The 16,408-nt window shown below is 45.3% G+C and overlaps 1 protein-coding gene across 2 annotated transcripts in view; it reads right to left on the reverse strand.

Annotated features, from left to right (window-relative positions):
- Positions 1-16,408, reverse strand: part of LOC124613148 — a 192,761-nt gene that overhangs the window by 48,082 nt on the left and 128,271 nt on the right. For both annotated transcript variants that reach the window (XM_047141766.1, XM_047141768.1), the window contains exon 4: positions 8,094-8,221. In XM_047141766.1, coding sequence (XP_046997722.1) covers positions 8,094-8,221 — 128 coding nt within the window. The remainder of the gene's footprint in view (positions 1-8,093; positions 8,222-16,408) is intronic.

The raw sequence follows: 16,408 nt of genomic DNA on the forward strand, positions 1-16,408 counted from the left end.
CAATATGCAGATTGAATAACATCGGGGAGATGCTACAACCTGTCTCACTCTCTTCCTAACCACTGCTTCCCTTTCATGTCCCTCGACTCTGTAACTGCCATCTGGTTGCTGTACAAATTGTACATAGCCTTTCGCTCTCTGTATTTTACCCCTGCCACCTTCAGAATTTGAAAGAGAGTATTCCAGTCAACATTGTCAAAAGCTTTCTCTAAGTCTACAAATGCTAGAAACGTAGGTTTGCCTTTTCTTAATCTAGCTTCTAAGATAAGGCGTAGGGTTAGTATTGCCTCACGTGTTCCAATATTTCTACGGAATCCAAACTGATCTTCCCCGAGGTCGGCTTCTACCAGTTTTTCCATTCATCTGTAAAGAATTCGATTTAGCATTTTGCGGCCGTGACTTATTAAACATAGTTTTTGCCCAGTAGCTGGTCCAAATAACTTGGTTTTTCTTGATTCCTGGTTTGCGTATAAATGTCACACTCTTTTAGAGCAAACTATCCCTCCTGAAAATTGTGCGATTTTTCATTTCATACCAACTGTAACCACTGGACAAATTCAGCCTCGAACGTTTGTTTTTTTCCGTGCCTGTAAAACATATTATAGCACTATCTGCTTCTACGCCTTAATGGGCAGTCAGTTTCACGATGAGCTCCACGACAACCGTTTCGCATTCGGTTGCATACCATCACATTCCATTAGTTCTCATCACCCCGTTACACCCACATGATGCTATATGCATTTCTTTAAGAGTGGATACCTAGCTGAACGTCGTGCACGGTTTGTAGCAACCAAGCATTTCACCTCCGATCGCATTGGTGTGAACCTTTGTTATCGCTGTGGCACGCCGTTTTTCATTCTGTGTTCATGGTGCAAGTTACTGGCTTGTTTTGAACATTTCTTGGATGTCGACGATGTCCATTTTGTGAAGTGTAATACATACATCTCGTAGAAGGTTGATCTCTGGATCCTCCAGGCACTCATTTTCTGTCGCCCTCCTGATGCACAAGGTGAGTCATTAGCACCTAATTTTTTTCCTGTCCGGCCCCTGTGGCCGAGCGGTTTTAGGCGCTTCAGTCCGGAACTGCGCTGCTGCTACGGTCGCAGGTTCGAATCCTGCCACGGGCATGGCAGTGTGTGATGTCCTTAGGTTAGTTAGGTTTAAGTAGTTCTAAGTTCTAGGGGACTGATGACTTCAGAAGTTAGGTCCCATAGTGCTCAGAGCCATTTGAACCATTTGAGTTCTAGGGGACTGATGACCTCAGATGTTAAGTCCCATAGTGCTTAGAGCCATTTGAACCACTTTTCCTGTCATAACTGTTAACAAAACATTTTCAAATAAGCCTTACTAAAGATTGAACTTGTGACCTCGAATTCAAGGGGTTCCTTGTGAGAGAATCCGAACCGCACTCCCAGGAGAGGTTGTGGCTTAGGCACATTACTGTTTTCCTCAGCAAGTGTTGGAGGTTAGTGGTACGGACTTGTTTGACAAATAGAGATACCCGAGAGAAGACTGTGGAGCCATTAGTTAACTGTAGGTGGTGTTGGATAAAAAAATACTGATCTTCCTAATGTTAATTCATGCCAAAATATTTCTTTCGTTTCAGTGTAATTTTGATAGTTGTGACTTTTTGCCTGTTGACTTCCTGTTTTGTTGCTATTGTGATTACAAGTGAGGTCTGCTAGTGGTCAATTGGAGGCAGTGTATGAGCTGTTAATGGTGTACATATTCGAGTCCAGTGATCGGATTTTGGAATCTTTGTGATAATAATTGGAGTGCTACAGGAGATTAATTAATAACTGTAAACTAGTTAGAAGTTTAGCCCCGTCTCGCGGGTCGAAGAGAGGCTGGCCAGCTTTATTTTGATTGGTTTGTTAGTCTAGAAGAATTGGGAATAAATGCGGGTCCGCCAATAAGTTCCCAGTTAAATCCGTGGAGCAGTACTTGGTGTAACTTGTCTCGCGCACTGCACATGGAGTATATCCATTTTGGCCGTGGACGCGGGTATGATCTTGCGCAACGCCACGGAAGCTCCCAGGCACGGAAAAGGAACGTTTCAGTTTATAGCGATTCCTCACAGAAAGTCGGTGACTCAAAGTAGAATGTAGAAGGTAGTGATGGTGGGTGACGCAAAGCAGAGCTACAACAAAGAAGGATGCCTAAGCGTGTTGCTAATTTAGACCACCACAGTGCCTCTTTACACTACAGAATTTTAGCACAGTATTGAACCCCAAATCCCGAGCAAATAGAAATATAGGTCATTAAAATATGGTTCGGAATCTAAAGTCTATACGTAAAGATGTAGGAAGCAGAGGCCTTGTTGTAAAAGCCTTAACTGCCAGTAAACATGAGGGATTATCAAGTTCAAATTTGGAAGGAAGCTGTTTTCCAGAGTCAGAAATGGACGTATCAAATCTCTCGTCGATACTTCGTTTGGTAAAAGAAACAATGAGGAAAAATTAGGCTAAAATTTTAACCTGGAACCAGAATTTTGTGCTTCTTGTCAACAGTTGGGTAGACATACACGATCTAGTCACATTAAGGTGACCACCGCATTTGTTCCACGTCAACGTGCAGTAACCACTCACAGACGGCAGGTGGCATCACTGAACAGTAGAGCGTGTCTGGAGACGCGGACGACGATACAATCATTGCCATAATGCGGAAACGGAACGACTTAGCTGATGTCCTAAACGACATTGTCATTCGCTTTCGGGCCAAGGGTGGAAGCATTTCCGAAGCGGCTAAGTTTGCAAACTGTTGACGTGCCGTGTTGGTTAAAGTATATCGTGCATGGCAAAATGGCCCATCCAAATTCGGCGCTGAGGCATCCGTGGTTCACCATAGGCCATAGATGACAGGGGTGAATGACGTCTGCTGAGATCCCTATTGGCGAACAGACGTGCACCTGTTGAGCAACTGACCGCCAGATGAACCAGGGGGCTACCAACGGTGTATCCACAACGACCGTTCAGCGAACGTTGCTGCATATGGGTATGGGCCTCCACAGCAGGTGCCTGGTTCGTGCACCTGTGCTGACAGCTGTTCATCGGGGACGAACCCTGGCATCTGCATTAAAATATCGCAACTGGCTGTCCACTGAGTGGCGACAGGTGGTCATTCCAAATGGATCACGTCTGATGCTCCATCGGACACATGCTCGTTAGCGTGTTGTTGTTGTGGCCTTCAGACCTGAGACTGGTTTGATGCAGCTCTCCATTCTACTCTATCCTGTGCAAGCTGCTTCATCTCCCAGTACCTACTGCTACCTACATCCTTCTGAATCTGCTTAGTGTATTCATCTCTTGGTCTCCCTCTACGATTTTTACCCTCCACGCTGCCCTCCAGTACTAAATTGGTGATCCCTTGATGCCTCAGAACATGTCCTACCAACCGATCTCTTCTTCTAGGCAAGTTGTGCCACAAACTCCTCTTCTCCCCAATTTCTGTTCAATACCTCCTCATTAGTTATGTGATCTACCTCTCTAATCTTCAGCATTCTTCTGTGGCACCACATTTCGAAAGCTTCTGTTCTCTTCTTGCCCAAACTATTTATCGTCCATGTTTCACTTCCATACATGACCACACTCCATACAAATACTCTCAGAAACGACTTCCTAACGCTTAAATCTATACTCGATGTTAAAAAATTTCTCTTCTTCAGAAACGATTTCCTTGCCATTGCCAGTCTACATTTTATATCCTCTCTACCTCGACCATCATCAGTTATTTTGCTCCCCAAATAGCAAAACTCCTTTACTGCTTTAAGTGTCTCATTCCCTAATCTAATTCCCTCAGCACCACCCGACTTAATTCGACTACATTCCATTATCCTCGTTTTGCTTTTGTTGATGTTCATCTTATATCCTCCTTTCAAGACACTGTCAATTCCGTTCAACTGTTCTTCCAAGTCCTTTTCTGTCTCTGACAGAATTACAATGTCATTGGCGAACCTCAAAGTTTTTATTTCTTCTCCGTGGATTTTAATACCTACTCAGAACTTTTCTTTTGTTTCCTTTACTGCTTGCTCAATATACAGATTGAATAGCATTGGGGTGAGGCTACAACCTTGTCTCACTCCCTTCCCAACCACTGCTTCCCTTTGATGTCCCTCGACTCTTATAACTGCCATCTGGTTTCTGTACAAATTGTAAATAGCCTTTCGCTCCCTGTATTTTACCCCTGTGCAACAATTGTCAGAAGGGTTCATGGTTGAGGAAGAAACGCTATGGTCTTCAGAATATTTTGGGGAAATTCCCTTGGTGATCTTTTCATTATGGAAGGCACAATGGAACAGCAAAAATATGCATCTATCCTTGGGGATCACGTGCACCCCAACATCTTTTTTCCTCGACGTGATGGCATCTACCAGCGGGACAATGCAACGAGTCATACAGCTCGCATTGTACGTGCGTAGTTCAAAGAGCACCAGCATGACTTTACCGTACGCCACTTGCCACCAAATTCCCCGGATTGAAACCCAATCGAGAATCTGTGGGACTACCTTGATAGGGCTGTACGCGCCTTGGATCTTTAATCGAGAAACCTCGGTGGTTGGCCACGGAACTGGCTCCAGATTCCTGCCGGTACCTTCCGAAACCTCACTGACCCTCTTCCTACACGCCTCGCAGCACTTCAAGATGCAAAAGTTGGCTGATTATTCAGGCTTTTGTCAGGTGGTTAAATTAACGTGACTGGACAGTGTATACATTGTATAAAGAACATTGATATCCACTATTGGAGAGAGACATGAACTGATTGTTTCCTTTTTTATAGGTTGTTGCAGTTAAACGAGCGATATTTAAATATTTTTTGAAATTATTCTTTTTTTGAGCTATTTTTGCTTGGCGATCTTGCAGTACAACCTCATGAAGGACTGGTGAATATTTTCGTGTTGTCGAGACACGACCTTCGATAATATTACCTAACTGCGAGTTTTGGGCGAGCCTTTTTTCTTTTTTAATGCAACAATGACAGCGTGTGTGGTATAATATTACGTATAAATGAATAGAGAATTCTCATAACAATCAAAAGAGGAATTACTAGCTACATGCAGATCTGTGACATATGTTAGAAACAGTTCTATGAAAAAAGAATCTTCTCTGGTTTCGTGAGAACTGAATTTTCAATAATAACCACTGTCTGGCTTAAAATCGAATTTTACAGCATGTAGCTAACTAGCCTTTTCATTAGCCAGTTTCAGTAAAGAAGGCATGTACGTTCCTCCGCTCATCTAGCAGACACCAAAGAAGCAGGGATGCTGATGACACAAGGCAGACAGAATACTTTCCCCAGCACTTCAGTTCTGTCTGACTGGTGCAGGGAAACAAACTGAAGACTAGAATAGCCCTTCCTGAGTAGGTATTTCTACTTGTATGTGGAAGAAGCAGACAAGATCAAAAGGTTAAGAACATTTTATCATTTATCAAATAACCAGATTTTATGAAGCGACAATAAATGTGTTATTATATTTCTGCTTTTTCCTACCCATTTTTCGACTCTGCTGTATTTATCGATGTCAGATGTACATGTAGTCAATTTCAGCAACAAATGCATCCATTTTAAGGCAACTTATAACCTGTGAGAGTCAGTCTAAATCCGAAAAATAATCATCTTACGGGGGGCGCTATAAAGTAATTTTTCAAGAACCAACGTAAGCATCAAAACACCTTACCTCCTCGACTGACATAACTGGACTCTGTGTGTAAGGTGTTTCAGAGCTTGTGTTAATACTTGAAAAGCAGCTTTACGAGGGTAATCCCAAACGCACGGTCTCTTATTTTTTTTAAAGTACGTAGACCTGTTTATTTCTACAATGGTTTACATCAGTTTACAGACTGAACGTTTAGCTATTTTTGGACATAATCACCATTTCTGTCGATGCATTTTTGTAGACGCCGTGGCAGTTTTTGTATGTCCATGTCATACCACCTTGCCGCCATGCTGTTCAGAAAATTATGAACCTCTTCTTTCACTTCGTCGTCGGAGCTGAATCGCTTTCCGGCCAAAAGTTCTTTTAACCTAGGGAAATGGTGATAGTCACTGGGTGCCAAGTCAGGACTATAGGGTGGGTGGGTGATTATGTTCCACTGAAGCTGTTGCAGGACAGCAACGGTTTGTCGAGCGATGTGTGGGCGAGCGTTATCATGGAGCATGTGTATGCCCTTGCTGAACATTCCTCTTCTCCGGTTCTGAATTGCCCGTTTGAGTTTCTTCAGAGTCTCACAGTACTTATCAGTGTCAAAAGCATGGTCCCAGCGATTCAGCTCCGACGCCGAGGTGAAAGAAGAGGTTCGTAACTTTCTGAACAGCATGGCGGCGGGCTGCTATGACATGGGCATACAAAAACTGCCACGGCGTTTACAAAAATGCATCGACAGAAATGGTGATTACGTCGAAAAATAGCTAAATGTTCAAGCTGTAAACTAATGTAAACCATTGTAGAAATAAAGAGGTCTATGTACAAAAAAAAATAGGAGACCTTACTTTTGGGATTACCCTAGTATCACACTGTTAGGAGGTAATATAGTTCGCGGATTTGAACTGGTTCCTGAATCTCTATAAGATGCCTGAAGATGGTGCCATTTGGCACCATTAAATACAGCTGAATGGAAAAATGAAAAAGAGGGAACATAACAAAGTAATTATATTTATCCTTCATGTAAACTCTGCTTTGAGATATAGGATGATCCAGAAATGTTAGGACAAAGTTCGCGGATTAGTAGAGGGTGCCTTGACACAAATTGACGACAGGAGCCCAAACGCAGAAACGTCGTCCAACGACTCCGCAGAGCGTCGAAGTTATAAGCGTTGGTGCCAGCCACTAAGCCATATCTTCGGCAGCGACCATGACTTTGTAAGATGACGGACCGGAGGTGGAATGTACCGCAATGATGTTTATTATGCAGTGATCACGAGGGATTGCCACGACCACCTGTGGAGAAGATGGGGCAAGCTGATGCGGAGACAGTCCTCGTCTCCTACGAATGTGATGCTCTGTTGCCTTATTGGTTGGCGGTTTCGGACACAGGTTTTGATCTGCAGATTATTTTACTCCTATATACAAAAGAACATTGGAGATGTTAGAGTGTCCTAGGAGAAAAGTAAGCTAGATGTGGAAACCCGTGTCCAAAACCCTCATCCACCAAGGCAACAGAGAATGCCATTCACAGGAGCCAAGCTCCATCTTCCCACTGGCGATATTAGAAATTAGTTGCAGTATTTTAATGATTAATTACATTGAGAGACGTTCTGCCAACGGTCCGTCAGTGTGCAAAGTCACGTTTGCAGCCGGAGGGATAGTCTGGTGGCAGGTGCCAGCGACTATAACTTAGATGCTATATAGCGTCGTTGGATGACTTTGCTGGTTCCTATCCTCGATTTGTTCTTCAAGACACCCTCTGCATCTCCTCGAAGTTTGTCACAACATTTCTGGGACATCCTGTGTATACTGCCGGTCTTTAAAATTGCAACACCTTCTTCAGTACTATCTGCCTTTTTTACTAACATCACGACAGTCGTGGTACAACTTACATAATTACTAGAAACTGACTCCATACCCTTTTATCAGATGGTTGGGTTGGGTTGTTTGGGGGAAGAGACCAAACAGCGTGGTCATCGGTCTCATCGGATTAGGGAAGGACGGGGAAGTCGACCGTGCCCTTTCAAAGGAACCATCCCGGCATTTGCCTGGAGCGATTTAGGGAAATCACGGAAAACCTAAATCAGGATGGCCGGACGCGGGATTGAACCGTCGTCCTCCCGAATGCGAGTCCAGTGTGCTAACCACTGCGCCACTTCGCTCGGTTTTTATCAGATGTGCCAAGTTTTTGCTACAATAATATTATTATTTCCTGTCAAACATTCTCTTTAACAGAATAAACGAATTAATTGTGATTCTTGTTTAATGTAACAGTCATTTAATTCCTAATTCATTATTTTGTAGGGTGAATAATTAACTTATGTCAGACACAGTACCCAATTTCCAAACCTACAACCTGAGTCACACCAAGATAACCCAGCGAAGTGTATATGAATGAAAAAACTGAAGCTGGTTGTGTGATAGAACGTTACACGGAGAATGCAATAGTTACCACTGTGTTGGAGTAGTCGACGCTGAAATTGATGAAGATACCCAAGTCGCTGAGGCAGATGAAGCCGGTGATGGTCACCCAGCTCCACAGCACCCAGGAGCGCCTCTGCTCCATCACCCGCACAGCCTCTGCAACACGGAGCACACACTTCGGCCACCTGCTGCACAAACTGTACCAGGAGTCAGCTACACAGCAATCCAGTACATATGACCATATATACATAGCAAACATCACTTTCATCTGATTTAAATTTACACTCATTCTCATATATTAAGGCTAATGTTGATACATGGCGAAACAACGCTCTGGTGGGCGGTTTTCAGGTATAATCACCTCGGGGTATGACCAAGCGGTGCATTTGACCTGCGGTCGTCGCACAGTGGAGCTGCAGCAGTCCACATACGCAGAGGTGTGTTGGCGCATGTCCGAGTACGGTGCAGCGAGTAAGTGTGCAAACGTTTTCAGAGGTGCGAGTGGTGACTGTGTGTTGAAAATGGCTCAAAGAATACATATTGATGACGTTATGAGGTGTAGAATACTAGGGCAACTGGAGGCTGGTCAAACACAGCAGGTCGTAGTACAGGCCCTCTGTGTGCCACAAAGCGTGATCTCAAGATAATGGTAATGATTCCAGCAGACAGGAAAAGTGTCCAGGCGCTACAGTACGGGACTTCCACAATGTACAATACCACAAGAAGACCGATATCTCACCATCAGTGCCCACAGACGGTCACGGAGTACTGCAGGTAGCCTAGCTCGGGACCTTACCGCGGCCACTGGAACAGTTGTCTCCAAACACACAGTCTACAGACGACTGAACAGACATGGTTTATTCACCTGGAGACCTGCAAGGTGCATTCCACTGACCCCTGGTCACAGGAGAGCCCCTAAAGCCTGATACCAAGAACACATTACATGGTCATTGGAACAGTGTTCCCAGGTTATGTTCACGGACGAGTCCAGGTATAGTCTGAACAGTGATTCTCGCCGGGTTTTCATCTGGCGTGAACCAGGAATCAGATACCAACCCCTTACTGTCCTTGAGAGGGACCTGTATGGAGGTCATGGTTTGATGGTGTGGGGTGGGATTATGATTGGTGCACGTACTCCCCTGCACGTCTTTGACAGAGGAACTGTAACGGGTCAGGTGTATCGGGATGTCATTTTGCACCAGTATGTCCGCCTTTTCAGGGGTGCAGTGGGTCCCACCTTCCTCCTGATGGATGATAACGCACCACCCCACTGAGCTGCCATTGTGGAGCAGTACGTTGAAAGTGAAGATATCAGGCGAATGGAGTGGCCTGCCTGTTCTCCAGACCTAAACTCCATCTAGCCCGTCGGGGATGCTCTCGGTCGACGTATCGCTGCACGTCTTCAAACCCCTACGACACTTCAGGAGCTCCGACAGGCACAGGTGCAAGAATGGGAAGCTATACCCCAGCAGCTGCTCGACCACCTGATCCAGAGTATGCCAACCCGTTGTGCGGCCTGCGTACGTGTGCATAGTGATCATATTCCATATTGATGTCGGGCTACAACAAGAAACAGTGGCGTTTTGTAGCACATGTGTTTCGGGACGGTTTTCTCAACTTATCACCAATAATGTGGACTTACCCATCTGTGTCGTGTGTGTTCCCTATGTGACTGTGCTGTTAGCGCCAGTTTTGTGTAGTGCCACGTTGTGTGGCACTATATTCTGCAGTTATCCTTAATTTATGAGCGTAAGTGTAGATGTTTGTCAGACTTTACTGTTTACAGGAGACATTTGAGCCGCGCGGGATTAGCCGAGCGGTCTTAGGCGCTGCAGTCATAGACTGTGCGGCTGGTCCTGGCCGAGGTTCGAGTCCTCCCTTTGGCATGGGTGTGTGTGTTTGTCCTTAGGATAATTTAGGTTAAGTAGTGTGTAAGCTTAGGGACTGATGACCTTAGCAGTTAAGCCCCGTAAGATTTCACACACATCTGAACATTTTTTTTGAGACATTTGACGACAGGTAGCAAATACCAGGTGGTTACAATTAGATTGCAGCTACTCCAGCATGGGATCTAATTACCGTACGCCAGCGAAATTTGATAGGTATTCTAAAGCATTAATGCGGAAAGGAATAACGCTGAAAAAAATTAGTCATAGTTTTGGCCAGCAGGTGCAAATCTGGGGCTATGAACGCAAGAAAGACGTATATGAGCCGTGACGCCATTGAGTTAGTAGACTGCTCTGTCTGGCGCCACTGGCCCAGGTGTAGTATCGACTATCCCTCTCGCCGCCCCATTTCCAATATCTATGAGGAAGAGTTTGTATCTGTGGGTTGTGTACTTAGAAGGTTTTTGATTGCCGATATATATTGTATTGTATTGTATGTTAACCGGGGGCCTAGAAACGCCGCAGTCGCAGTGGTCCACAACCCCTCGATGACTACCGCAGTCCACTTCACCCCTCCTCCGCCCCACACCGAACCACTCTTTCAGGGTTATTGTGTGGTTGCTCCCCCTTCCCCTCTCCCCCCTCCCCCCCTCCCCCCTCCCCTCCTGTCTCCCCCAGGGAACGTCTCACACCAGACGAGTGAAACGCCTATGTAGAGTAATGGTGGTGTACGCGTACCTGGAGAACTTGTTTGCACAGCAATCGCCGACATAGTGTAACTGAGGCAGAACAGGGGAACCAGCCCGCATTCGCCGAGGCAGATGGAAAACTGCCTAAAAACCATCCACAGACTGACCGACTCACCGGGCCTCGGCACAAGTCCGCTGGGCGAATTCGTGCCAGGGACCAGGCGCTCCTTCCCAATCAGGAAAGCCGTGCGTTAGACCGCACGGCTAACCGGGCGGGATGCCGATGTATACAGGGTGAGTCACCTAACGTTACCGCTGGATATATTTCGTAAACCACATCAAATACTGACGAACCGATTTCACAGACCGAACGTGAGGAGAGAGGATAGTGTAATTGTTTAATACAAACCATACAGCGAAAAAGACCAATAAAAAGATGTTAGCATGTGGACGTAATGTGCAGTTCCAGTCTTTTCTGCACCTAAGGTCCATCACCGTTCCCTTTGGATCCCTACGTAGTTCGGTGCTCTCCGATACACACGATCGAACAGCGGAGGAGTGGTACTCAAGCGTCAACTTTAGGTTACAATATCTCCGGATGTAATTAACATTTTACAATGCAACAAACGGCACTGATTACGTATTTGTTTATATGTTCAGATGGGCTAACAAAACTAACGGGGTTCCATTTAAAAAAACGTAGGTTTGTATTAAGAAACATACTTCTGTACATTTTTTTATGGTTTGTTTGAACCAATTACACTAGCCCCTCTCCTCACGTTCGGTTTGTGGAATCGATTCGTCAGTATTTGATGTGGTTTACGAAATATATCCAGCGGTAATGTTAGGTGACTCACCCTGAATACGAGGTTCACTGGTCCGAGAGAAGGCACGAAATTTGGGGTGGTAGCGTCGCGACAAGAGGTGGTCACGAGGTCCGAGCGGCCGAAGCCACGAGCTGCGCAAGGAGGACCTGCGCAGAGCGAAGATACCGGAGTACTTCACCGGAGTCAGCGTCGACTACAAGCGGCAGGCCGACGTCCCGTCGGTTGGTTGGCAACATTTGTGTCGGATGACAACTCGTGGCCTGGCTGCCCTCTTCTACCCGGCTTTCGTCGGGACGAGTCAGTAACCGCTGCGACGCACCGTGGATCCATGGAATTGCTTGCTGATAAAGGGGAGTAATATTCTGTAATCCTCGTGATAATTTGTTTCATTGTCTACCTGCCCTCCTTATTATTTTCTGGTATGTACCCGACCCTCAGAGTTTTACTATGTCGGCCGTAAATATAGGCAGTAAAAAATGGTTCAAATGGCTCTGAGCACTATGGGACTTAACATCTGAGGTCATCAGTCTCCTAAACTTAGAACTACTTAAACCTAACTAACCTAAGGACATCACACACATCCATGCCCGAGGCAGGATTCGACCCTGCGACCGCAGCGGTCGCGCGGTTCCAGACTGAAGTGCCTAGAACCGCTCGGCCACCAGGGGCCGGCAGTAAGGCACAGGTTGCCGTTAAACAAAAGAGAGACCTTGTGTTTAGATTTAGCTGTTAACCGGTTCAATTCTTTGATTGTAATTGCATTTTTCAGTCATTAGTTACAATCTGAACAACCTGTTATACTAAGCAGTTCGTTTCTGTGTTTGAAAGACCAGGTCATTATTGGGTTATTTTAGTTGGGTCTTGTGGTTTCGCCTAGTGAGTTCTCTTGTAATAAGTATTCACAAGTAATTTTTTAAAACGTTCCTTCAGAGCGGTCTTAATAACTGACAATCAGTTTAACTTTGAAAATATGGCTCAGAATGGTTCAAATGGCTCTGAGCACTATGCGACTTAACTTCTGAGGTCATCAGTCGCCTAGAACTTAGAACTAACTAAACCTAACTAACCTAAGGACATCAGGACACATCCATGCCCTAGGCAAGATTCGAACCTGCGACCGTAGCGGTCGCTCGGTTCCAGACGGCAGCGCCTAGAACCGCACGGCCACTCCGGTCGGCTTTGACGATATCAACAGCCAACTGTCACAAGGGCATTATTCAAAATAAAATTGTCAGAAGGGATGGGTTGGGATCCAGTCGCACTGAAAGGTGGCTACACTGAGCCACAGCGCCAGAGATTGCGCCAAAGAGTATTATTCCGCCGCCTCCACTGGCAGTGCTTGTCGAGAACTCGTAGTAGGCAATGCTTGCTGAGATGTCGTGGTGAAGAGTTCTTATCGAGAAGTCGTGGTGGAGAGTGCTTGTCGAGATGTGGTAGTAGCGAGTCGGTGTTGAGATGTTGTAGTAGGGAGTGCTTGCTCCATGTTTTATGCAGTTGTTTGATGGGCTAGGCAGCAGATGTTGTTCGAATGGAGATATTGTAATGATCAGAATGCTTTTCGTCAATATACACTCCTGGAAATTGAAATAAGAACACCGTGAATTCATTGTCCCAGGAAGGGGAAACTTTATTGACACATTCCTGGGGTCAGATACATCACATGATCACACTGACAGAACCACAGGCACATAGACACAGGCAACAGAGCATGCACAATGTCGGCACTAGTACAGTGTATATCCACCTTTCGCAGCAATGCAGGCTGCTATTCTCCCATGGAGACGATCGTAGAGATGCTGGATGTAGTCCTGTGGAACGGCTTGCCATGCCATTTCCACCTGGCGCCTCAGTTGGACCAGCGTTCGTGCTGGACGTGCAGACCGCGTGAGACGACGCTTCATCCAGTCCCAAACATGCTCAATGGGGGACAGATCCGGAGATCTTGCTGGCCAGGGTAGTTGACTTACACCTTCTAGAGCACGTTGGGTGGCACGGGATACATGCGGACGTGCATTGTCCTGTTGGAACAGCAAGTTCCCTTGCCGGTCTAGGAATGGTAGAACGATGGGTTCGATGACGGTTTGGATGTACCGTGCACTATTCAGTGTCCCCTCGACGATCACCAGTGGTGTACGGCCAGTGTAGGAGATCGCTCCCCACACCATGATGCCGGGTGTTGGCCCTGTGTGCCTCGGTCGTATGCAGTCCTGATTGTGGCGCTCACCTGCACGGCGCCAAACACGCATACGACCATCATTGGCACCAAGGCAGAAGCGACTCTCATCGCTGAAGACGACACGTCTCCATTCGTCCCTCCATTCACGCCTGTCGCGACACCACTGGAGGCGGGCTGCACGATGTTGGGGCGTGAGCGGAAGACGGCCTAACGGTGTGCGGGACCGTAGCCCAGCTTCATGGAGACGGTTGCGAAAGGTCCTCGCCGATACCCCAGGAACAACAGTGTCCCTAATTTGCTGGGAAGTGGCGGTGCGGTCCCCTACGGCACTGCGTAGGATCCTACGGACTTGGCGTGCATCCGTGCCTCGCTGCGGTCCGGTCCCAGGTCGACGGGCACGTGCACCTTCCGCCGACCACTGGCGATAACATCGATGTACTGTGGAGACCTCACGCCCCACGTGTTGAGCAATTCGGCGGTACGTCCACCCGGCCTCCCGCATGCCCACTATACGCCCTCGCTCAAAGTCCGTCAACTGCACATACGGTTCACGTCCACGCTGTCGCGGCATGCTACCAGTGTTAAAGACTGCGATGGAGCTCCGTATGCCACGGCAAACTGGCTGACACTGACGGCGGCGGTGCACAAATGCTGCGCAGCTAGCGCCATTCGACGGCCAACACCGCGGTTCCTGGTGTGTCCGCTGTGCCGTGCGTGTGATCATTGCTTATACAGCCCTCTCGCAGTGTCCGGAGCAAGTATGGTGGGTCTGACACACCGGTGTCAATGTGTTCTTTTTTCCATTTCCAGGAGTGTATACGAAGGTAAAAAAAAATTCCCTATTCTTTTTCATTATTTCCATGTCTTAAATAATGCGTCATTACAGGTTCAGTCAACAAAGCATCTGGCTTGTGTTCTTGTATTAGAGTGTAATTCAGGTTTTCTTGCGCAATTATAGTATTTCTATTTTTTTAAATTACTTCAGTATAAATGATATTTAAAATTTCTTGTCTTATTGAAGAAGAACCGTGCCAGATGTGTACGTTGAATCACACTTCCACACACAGAACAGTTACACTTGTGCTTTGTTGTTGCGTTGGTTTTATAGCTGCTGGGGACTTAATTAATTAATTGTGTTAATGGGAAATTTCATTCATTCTTTGTTGTTAATCTGTGCAGTCAGATTGCGTACTAAAACTAGTCAGGGCCAACCGTTTACGAGACTTCGTAATCGGACATACAGCGACTAATAAAAATTTAAAAAGAATTTGCATTCATAATAAATAATTAAGCCCCCATGCACGTGACGACCGCTGCTTCGGATCGTCCCTTGGGATTCTTCTGATTGTAAAAATAGTAGACAGTAGTATTGTTGTAGTAATTTGTAGTTTAGTAATTGTAGTCTATTTTGCATGTGTAGATTTGGTAATTGTTATTCTTCTAAATGTATTTCAGAATTTAATTTTGTTGTCTTGTATACGCGTTTGACAATTTAGTGCAATTATTTCAATTGTTCGTTAATCGTGTTTGAGGGAAACATTTCGTGTGAATGGTATTGTTGGAGATGAGGAGTCATTGTGTGTAATTTTCGTATTGTGACGAGTTTTGTATGTTTTGTAAATGATTACGATCGATGAAAAAGGCGAAAATGATGAATAGTGAGAATGACGAAATTGTTGCCATGGCAAACTCGCCAACACAGGACAACAGAATGATGAATAATGGAGTTGAAAAAAATTTAATAAGTCGGGAAGATAGTCCGGAACCATTTCAAAATTTTTCTCAATCAGAAAATTCACAGAATACGAGATTAACGATAGAAGATTCTGGAATAGTATCGAACACAGATAGCTTTGCAGCTATGACGAAGGAAGCTGGTTTTGTGGGAAATGTGAGGGGCGAAAGGAATTTCGAACACGTTAATATGGAGCAGTTGGTGAGTGCAATATTAAATTTGGGATCTGAATTTAAAACAGTGGGATCACAGTTACGATCTGAATTTAAAACAGAGATGGGAACTTTGGCAACACGGTTAAGAACTGAGATGGGAACAATGGAAACACGGTTAGACTCACTGGGATCACAGCTGGGATCTGAATTGAAAACAGTGGGATCACAAACAGGAACAATTAAAACAGAGATGGAAACAATGGAAACACGGTTAGATTCACGAATAGGGCCATGTTTCAAAAACATGAAAGATGAATTAAAGAAAGAAATTAGAGAAGAAGTACAACCGATTTTGAATGCTCACAATAATAGTTTAATTTCAACAGAAATGAGACAAGAGGAACAGGACAGAGAACAGGAAGAAAGAGATGACGTGATACTACAGAAATTTTCTGAGTTAAATTTACAACGTGCAAACGATAAGGAAGAAATATTTGAGAGAATCGAGGAATCCGTACCAAATGACAGATTAAATAACCTAACACAACAGTATGAACAGTTAACTACTAAATGTGTTAATACTGAAACCCGAGTCGCGACACTTACGGAAGACACAAATAAACAGAAAGAACAATTAGGTGACTCACCGGAAAGAGTTGAGGAGATTTCAGATAAATTGACAAGTCTTAGTTTAAATGGGGACAGAGATTCAGATGATACAGCACCAATGCCATTTGCAGAAACCGAAGAGTACCAGAACATTAATAAGCATGTTGAAAAACAGGGAAAATTTAATGAACGCGTTAAAAGGGAATTCGAGGCATTACAAAAGCAAGTCAAACAAATTGAAGGCGAAATCGTAGGAAAAGACAGCA

The sequence above is a fragment of the Schistocerca americana genome, chromosome 4 (genome assembly GCF_021461395.2).
Source record: "Schistocerca americana isolate TAMUIC-IGC-003095 chromosome 4, iqSchAmer2.1, whole genome shotgun sequence".
Classification (NCBI taxonomy): Eukaryota; Metazoa; Arthropoda; class Insecta; order Orthoptera; family Acrididae; genus Schistocerca; species Schistocerca americana.